Source organism: Cygnus atratus, chromosome 4 (assembly GCF_013377495.2).
Source record: "Cygnus atratus isolate AKBS03 ecotype Queensland, Australia chromosome 4, CAtr_DNAZoo_HiC_assembly, whole genome shotgun sequence".
Lineage (NCBI taxonomy): Eukaryota > Metazoa > Chordata > Aves > Anseriformes > Anatidae > Cygnus > Cygnus atratus.
This window is the reverse complement of record NC_066365.1, coordinates 71974123-71983049: the sequence shown is the minus strand read 5'-3', so window position 1 is coordinate 71983049 and position 8927 is coordinate 71974123. Positions and strand designations below refer to the sequence as shown.

General features: G+C 49.9%; 1 protein-coding gene across 1 annotated transcript; it reads right to left on the bottom strand.

Moving 5' to 3' along the window:
- Positions 1-8684, bottom strand: LOC118248325 (octopamine receptor-like). The gene is made up of 4 exons (XM_050710592.1): positions 8669-8684; positions 4607-4895; positions 1291-1467; positions 1-679 (listed from the first exon to the last, which is right to left on the bottom strand). Exons 1-4 carry the CDS (start codon positions 8682-8684, stop codon positions 1-3), a joined length of 1161 nt encoding a protein of 386 aa, XP_050566549.1.
- Between the last annotated feature and the right edge of the window lie 243 nt (positions 8685-8927).

The window sequence follows — 8927 nt, the reverse complement described above, 5'->3', positions numbered from 1 at the left end:
CTACTGCTTGGGCTTGCCCTTCAGGACCCCATTGGGCACCGGCACGGTGATGCTATATTCCAGGTCGGGAGCAGTCCTGGAAAAGGTGGCTATGGAAACCATGTCCTCCCCAATGTCCACCTGAGACCTGGGCCTGCAAATGAGCAGCTTCTTCAGGGCCCGCTGGAAGTCCCTGTTGAGGAAGGCGTAGAGCATCGGGTTGATGGTGGAGTTGCAGTACCCTAACCAAGTGATGACCTTGAAGGTGTCCACCAGGACAGTGCTAGCGGAGTGGGTGCCCCGGGCAGCCAGCCAGACGTTCAGGACAAAGTACGGCAGCCAGCAGAGCACGAAGACAGAAATGATGATGCTAATGGTCCGCGTGGCCTTGTTCTCCAGCTGCAGGTGGTTCTGCCGCTTGCTGTTGGGGTGGTAGTGGAGCTCCAGGGTCTGAGACATGATACGGGTGGCCTTGAGCCGTGACGCGCGGTAGATGAAGAAGTACATGCTGCACATGACCATGAAGGGGACGAAAAACGCAAGAGCGGAAGCCACAATGGCGAAAATCCAGTTGGTGACGAAGATGCACTCTGTGCCTGCATCAAAATCCACCCCGGGGATCTCGTTCCAGCCTTGCATGACAGGAAGGAAGGAGATGAGGGAGGAGTACACCCAGACCGCGCAGGTCATCACAATGCATCTGCCGAAGGAGAGAGATGGGGAGGGGAGAGAGGGTCTGAGTTATTTTGAGTTGAGAACATCCAGTACAACCCAATCCCCATGGTAACCCGTGTGGGATATCACCGCTCGGTATTCCCAAAGGGCTTTGAGAAGGCGCTGAGCTGGGAAAAAACTGGGGTACAACACGTCCATACATCAACAACTCTAATGACAGGGTGCTTGGATCCGTGGCTTACAGAGTTGGGGTCGGCATGAGGGATGCTCAGAGCTGGCAGAAAAAAGAAAAAAAAAAAAAAACACAGGAAGAAAGGTTTTATAGAGGATTTTTGTTAATATTTAAAACAACAGCAGGTAGATTTTTCCAAATGGTTTCAGCGTTAATATCCAAACATTTTTTTTTTTACCTGCCGAGGATCCTGCCTGCAGCGTCCTCTCTGCCCACCCTCAGACAACCTTCCGCACCCTGCAGTCCTCATTTCAATGTTTCACATGAAGCCTTGGCAGGAGCAAAGTTCCTTCTGTTCTGATTTGGGGCAGAAAAAGCCAATGGCTCCTTTGGTCCCTTTTCATTATAGGCCACGGCCAAGTGAAAATTTGGAGGGACCCGGAATGAGAAGCAGCTACACTCACCTGCCACGGGACATCCTTCTTGAGTAGTGGTAGGGGGTCACCACGGAGCAGTATCTGTCCAGGCTGATAAAGCACAGAGTGACGATGGACGCGGTGCAGAACATGACGTCGAAGGAGATCCAGACTTTGCAGAACAGTTTCCCGAACAACCACATCCCCGTCACCTCGTAAATGATGCTGTGAGAGAAAACGGGTAGAGACCAAAGCTACAGAGGCTGATTTTAATGTATTTCAAGATTCCACTGAAGAAACATCGTATTTTAACATGGAGATGAGCATGCAGCATAATGAAGCTTGGACACCAGAGATTCACCCTCAACGTGCAATCCAAGGCATTAACCCACAGGTGGGGCATGGCTGAAGAAGACCAAACCCAAGCTTCTTGCCTGCAGGTGCCTTGATCGAGGTGCTTTGCTCCAAAAGCTCCCAAAATACACATCTGTGCAGCCTTGTTTATCCCAGCTTTTTCCCATGCCATATGAAGCACAATGTTTTATGAATCCTCCCCAGTTTGTAAGGTGTGGAAGATGCTGCCTCTGCCAAGAAGCTCACTTTTCATCTGGTCTCATGCTTCAAAGCTGAAGGATTTCAACTCTTTGGTTAAAAAAAAGGAAAAAAAAAAATATATATATATATATATATTTTTTTTTTCGGAGGAAGCCTGAGTAGCTTGTACATAGCTCACAAATGCCTCAGCGAGGGAGGCACAACAGCAAAAAGCAGACGTTATGTCAAAATTATTCCCAACAAAGTCTGGGGGGGCTGTAAGAAGTGAGCAGCGAAGGAAGGAACATATGGCAGCTGTAGGAAGGCTGATGCATGTTCCTACAGCACTCCATCAGCTGCAATTTGCTTCCCCTTTCTTTTACCAGCTTTCTGTAACTCCTGGGGTGCTGCTGAAACAGCCATTGTGTGTGAATTTGGTGTGGAAGGCTTGAGTACCCACCTAATGCTGCAAAGCTTTAATTATCCTGTAGCTTCACAGCTTTATGGCCGAGCACGGGGAAAGCAGAGCTGCTGCGGGGCCCTTAGGTGGGCTCGGCTGTCTGGCAGGGGCAGAAAGAGCCAACTTGCTCTCAGGAGCTAGAAGCCAACACCTGCTCTGCATTTAATTAGCAACCATTCATTAAAACCACTTGTAAAGGTTGTTTTAGAGTACAACGAGCAGGGTAAGTGCATTGCTGGAAGTGTCGTTGAAGGGCTTCAGCTGCGGGCAGCATTTGATGTGGGCTGCTGCTCGAAAGTCCCCTGCAGAATCTGTCCCTACGACCCGGTGGCCTCCGCTTGGGCGGAGTGGAGGGTCCCATTGTACAGCATGGAAAGGTTTTGTGGCTCTTTTCTAGATGGAGAAATGAGAAGACAGAAGCAAACTACAGGTCTCGGGTGGCTTGGTGGCATTCCTCGGAAGTCCTCCTTACCCCCAGAGATGCAGCGAAGCCTGGGGTGTGAGCACCTTGGCCGTCCCGAGGCTGACCATGCATTGCTGTCATGAACGTCCCTGCACACAGACCCCGTACCTAACGGCCACCACCACGCTTCTCCTGGGACCCCCCTGACCTAGCAATGTTCTCGGAGCACAAGGCAGGGGACACCCACTCCACTTTCTCTGGTGCATTCCCTCTGAAGGCCCAGGAATGCAGCAGGTTAGAAAGGACTGATAAAAGCCCAAAGAAACGCACCCCACGAGCAGAAATGAAGTCACCTCGGTGTTTCATTTTTGCTTGTAAAGCTCGAAACACTCAGCCTGGAAACAGATGGGCTGGTTGGAGGATCCAGACAACGAGCTGAGCACAGCTGAGCTGCTCCTTCCAGCGAGCCAAACCACGAACAAAGCAGAAGTCTTGCTCCTACGACGTTAATGCATCAGATGGCAACCACATTTTTCCTTTCTTTCTATCACAAAACCTCTTTTTGCTGAGCCAAACTGCCTCCTAGGGTCATTTCTTTTCCTCCTCTTTGCCATGTGCTACCCACCACGCACACCGAGGAGCAAACTGTGCTTCAGAAGAGCAGCACAGGCACGAAGCTGAGAAGCTGGGTAAGATGTGACCCACCAGCCCTGCCTGAGAGCCTTCCAGACCTTCCATCAGGAAACCTGCAACATTTGAGGGGCGCAGACCAGAAGCAGAGCTGCTGGCTGTCCTGCTCCAGCAGCAGTCGCGTTCCTCCACCATCCTCTTGCGGCACTTCCACCGCCCCAGCTTCCTCTGACCCCAAGGAGAAACCCCACCACCAGCAGTACAAACCTCCCCGTGAAGACCCTAATTCCCACCGACTTCTCTAGGGCAGGAGCAGGTTCCAACCAAGCTGCACTAAAAGCCCCCGGCACAGATACTTGCAGTGGGGAGGACAGGTGAGCACAGATGGATGACTCGGGAAACGGAATTTTAAAATTTACTCAGTTCAGAATTGAAGCTGGCAGTAGTACTGTTTACAGGGCACCGTTAAGTGCTTTATTCCCACCTGACAGTAGAAACCACTAACTCAGTTTGTAATTTTGTTTTGGGAAAATACCTTTCAGTGCCAAACTCGAAAGCGTAGGCAGCCCCATGAGAGCTACGGCTCGAAATGGGAAAATAGCCTTCAGCTCCTTTGTGGTGCTCCAAGAGCACTAAACGCAGCTCAGCCACCCACCTTACACAAACTTACAGCCGCTTTGCAGCACAAGACAGACAGACCCAGCACGTCTGGGGATTTGTTTCCATAGAATCATCTAGACCACAGTTGTAGCCAGGTGGTGAAGGTCCTGATAATATACACCTCGTGCAGGGAGAATCATCCTCTGAGTGCCTGAAGAGGCACTTAAATACAGAGAGAACGTAAACTACCCTAGAAATAAAATCCTAAAATAAAAATAATATATAATTAAAATCCTTACTTTTATGCAGGGAGAGGGGAGATGGCCTTCGTCCCCATGCCAACATGACACTAACTAACCTGCAATGGTCATAGGGGCAAAACAATTCCCCCACATGCGGTGAATCACGTTGATACCCTACTGCAGGCTGCAATGTTTCTGTTCATGCAGGCAAATGATTTATTTTGCGAGGCTGCCAGCCTTCCCCACAAATTCCACTGGTGTGTCGCCTTCTGAGCCAGAAGGAACAATCACAATCCTGTGTTTCGCCACGTGTACGAAGAATAACATCTTTGCATGTGCTGGACGAAGACAAGCTCCGTCGTCCTGGAGCCATCTGGAAAGCCGGCAGCCTGTTACAAAGGGAACCTCGCCAACAGGTTTCTGTTGGGAAACTGAGGCACAAAAGCCTGTGTCATCACTGACCCCAAGTTCAAAGCTCAGGGGAGCACTTCTTACCTGAACGGCATGACCAGGCACGCTACGAGGAAGTCTGCCATGGCCAAGGACATGATGAACATGTAGGTGACGGTCCGCAGCCTCTTTTCCACCACCGGGCAGATAAAGACTACTGTATTTCCCAGGAGCGTGACCAAGTCGATGAGGGTGAGTATTAACCCGATGACCACCTCCTGGAGGCCGACCCCCACCCGGTTGCCACCTCCTTTCACAAGGGATGATGCAGCAGAGGAGAAATTAGAGAGCCAGGACTCGTTTTTGTCCATCAGCATCCTCCCACTGTTAAAATCTGGATGACAGAGAAAGGGAAAAATTAAAACTTCAACACGCGATGAAAGGGAGTACAGAAAGCATACTTATGCTCCGTTGAAAACTCCACACACCCTGCTGCGTCTGTGCCATCACTGCCCCGTGGTTATCAGGCCATCGTGGTTATCAGTCCAGAAGTGTCTGATACGTGGCAGGATAAACGTGCGGCGCTGGCTGAAGTTCTTCACGGCACCTAAAAGCTCCCCTGTGGATGACAAGTGTGTTATCAGGGGAAGCAGATACAAGGGGAAAAGAATCAAAGAAAAGCTCAGAGAGCGGAGAGAAGACAAGCAAGGAATTGAAATCCAAACTGAAAGCAGCACTGCTAAATCCCGCTTAGCAGCATGCCATCCCCCCAAAATATATTCTCATTAACATCTTTGCTGTTCACGGACCAGGTGAGACTGCTTGCCCAGCCTGGTTGCTGTCATAACCCACAGTTCAGCGGCCTGGCCACAGCAGGTCTCGGTGGGAGAGGATGCTCCCCGCTCTTCCGTGGGTCAGGACAAATGTCCACAGAGTTCAGCGTGCCTCTGATGGGCTCTTTAATGTCTGTCACATTCCCCAGCACCCTCGTCATCTCTCAGTCAGGATGAAGAGCCTTCAACAACTTGCTCACACGGAAGCAATTCGAGGCTCCTGGACACCTCTGCAGCTCTTCTAAGTCTGTGAGGGACCTAAACTGCAAACAATTTCCAAGAAGTAAAAGCTCCGTGGATTTATGTAACGGTGTAACGATGTTCTCTGTTTTGTCCCTGACTCCTTTTCACTGCAATTCCTAATGTTGTTTGCTGCTTTTGATTGGCACTTAGCACCGAGCTGACCTTTCCACGATCCAAAGATCTCCTTCCTGAATGGTAATGGTCAGCTCAGAGCCCACTGCTGCGGATACAAAGGTAGGATGAAATCAGGAAATTAGGTTCCCCCCCTTTTCATCATCCTCGAAGTCCGTCACTTCACAGCTGAATTTCTTCTTCCATTTTAACACTCAGTCACTGAGCCTCATAAAAGCTTTTCTGCAGGTCTTTAGGTCAGGCCCTGTCCTCCATACCCTGATTAAACTTGGTTTCACCTGCGAGTATCACCACATCACTAGTCAGCAATTTATCCAGTTTGTTAGGGATTTACTGTACTCCACATCCTTGTCAAGAGCATTGCTGATCTGTCTGCCACACATAAGGGAAGGAAAGCTCCCACTCTCCCGAGCTGGGACTTACTGCCCGGGACCTGAAGCTCTCCTGCCCCACCAGCGCTGAGAACAAGCAGCTTTGCTGGGCATCGAGCCCCAGGCAGGTGCTGCTAAAAGGCTGCAGGGTGTCTTAAGTAAAGCAGTCACAAGGAAAATGCGCCTTGGGCAACATTTCACATCCTGATAGCATCACATACAAATAAAAAATACAAAATCCTACCTCCAGCTCTCCCATTATTAACAGGAGAGCAGAGCCTAGGACATTCACCCTGACAGTCCCTTTGAGGAGGTCATCCAAATGGATGGGCTGCTGAGAACAGTTTGATTTCGATGCAGCCCCATTTTTTGGCAGAAAAACTGTTCAGCCTGCTCTCCTCCTGACACCTCCACGCAGCCAGCACGGTGACGGCTGGCTGACAAATCCACAGGGCCAGCCGCAGCCTGGTGACGAGGCACGGCCACCCAGCCAGCCAGGTTATGGAACCTGCTGCCTCAAAGTCCATTACAGGGTCACCATCTGCCCTCCAGCTGCCACCATCTCCCACACCTCCTGGGAGGTGCTGGTGTCCCCACACCTCCAGGGATGCCGGGGGTCTGGAAGCAGTCCTCTGGCGTCCACCTGAAGTTGGTTCCTAACCAGATTAAGCACACAGCCACCCCATAGCCAGCCCTACATTCTCCTAGCAGAGCAAGCAGCGTTAAGATGGGCTCTTAAGACATTAAGAGGACAAATCAGCTTTACTTCATTTCAGAACGTTCTCCTTTTTTTCCTCTGGCTTTGAATAACTCTTGATGAGAATGCTGGGTTTGTTGTCTGAGGTTTTCAGATGTAACGCTGAAACAAAAGAGCTTAGAAGTTACATCTTCCTTCTCCTGCGGGCTGTGCTCATGGTTCAGGACGTGCAAGTGTTCCTACGAACAATTAAAGCAGATCGTCACCTACACACAGCTGCTCTGGTACTGATCTGCGAGCACACGCTGCTCTCAATCTTCAAGCAGAAGAGGAACACAGCTCTTAGAGTTCATTTTTGCAAGCTCTCTGTGATACCCGAGTACCACCTTGGCCATCAATATAGCCCAGGTTAGGTCTTTCCAAGTGGGAAACCAACAGCGAGCTGCTTAATGCAGGATATATCTAGGAGCACAACACGATGCTCACAAGTGACAAACGTGTCCACGCTCACAAAACATCAAAGAAACACTCTCATATTATTTTCGGTCGTGACGCAAGGACAGACCGAGCAGCTGGAAATCACACTTATTTGACCACCTACGCCACTTCTCCAACAACAAATATTCAGCAAAAAAAAAGAAGGGATGATGGATGCTTGAAACTTCAGGTTTGGATTCAAGGTGCAGACAACAGGGTCCTGCTGCTGAGGGCTCCATTTCAAGCATCCCCATATAAAGCTCCTGGAAGTGCATCTACAGCGCATCTGCTCTTTATGTTACAGCCAAGCATCCTTTTGTTTATTTGTTTGTTTGTTTGTTTTTTGATTTGCCTCTGGCTGGGCAGCCAGCAACTTATTTCTATCTTACTAAGAAGTGCTACTTACTCCTGAACCATCAGGAGCCTTGTTAATACAGGAAAGCAGGGGATGATACAATCTTAAAACCTCTATGGAAATCTTTGGGACAAAACAGGATGTGCCATCCTCCCAAGGGATGTACTTTCACAAAGTAAGTATTGGAATAATAGGTACTTAAATTCTTGTATGAGCTGCAGCAGCTCATGTGGCTATGCTGCTGACTTAGCACAGTGTCTTTAACATCGCTCTTTCAAGCTTTCCTGGAAGGAGCCCCCTGAAATCAGCGGGATAAATGTCCCATCACACAATGCTATGAGATCAGCCCAGGCAGAATGGGGACCTCAGGTTCCTCGGGGTTTGTGTTGCTCCTATTTGGATGTAACAGTTATGCTTCCCTTCAAAAATTCATTGGATGGATTCTGTTCTCAGTCCGCCCGAGAGAAGTCTAGAAGCAACTCCATCATTTCAGCAGCTTTCCTTGAATATACAGAAAGTCTGACCTCATTTATTCATCAAACAAATCCCAGGTAAAAGGTTAATTTCATCACTAACATGTATATTTTGATGGAAAGGGAGGAAAAACACCCTGCAATCTCAAAGCTGACTGCACTCCAAAATCTTACAGGAATTGTGAAAACTGGAAATACATTTGCTGCCACTCTGCACCTCTGCTAAACTGAGTAAGAGTCAGCATAGGGCAACACGCAGTTGCCCCAGGACCTCTGTGGGAGCTGAGACCACAGCAGGACAGCAGTGTGTTGAACAGCAAGTTACTGTGCAAGGCTGGCGATAAAGGAGGAGGAAAGTCCCTGTGGGTGCTCCCACCTGTAAAACATGCATTCGAAGAGGCCATGCAAATGTGCCTCTGCCTTGACTTTCCTTCTCTCTCTCCCTGTTCCATCTGAAGAACAGCATTTCTCAGGCACAGACGGTTTATTTCCATCCCCAAATCAGCACAGGGGAACGCCAACTACCTCTGCAACACCTAACCAGACCTGCGCCTGGAAGCCCACCAGAAGCAAGCGTGATCCTTACCTTCAAACCTGGCCATTACGGGCAGCCGGCTGGCTCGAAGCATCCCAGCAGCATCTCGGAGCAGCAGCAGGGTGCAGCTTTCAGGATGCCCCGGTCCCTTCCCACCAGGCGCTCCCAGCCAGGCTGCGTGCGAGCATCGTCCCCGCTCCACGGCCGCGCGTCGAACCTGCATCATTAAATAGCACAGCCCTTTCCCATTCGACGTCTCCCCTACAGAAGCAGCATGCACTTTTTCTGCAGTAAAAGCGAGTCTGTAGCA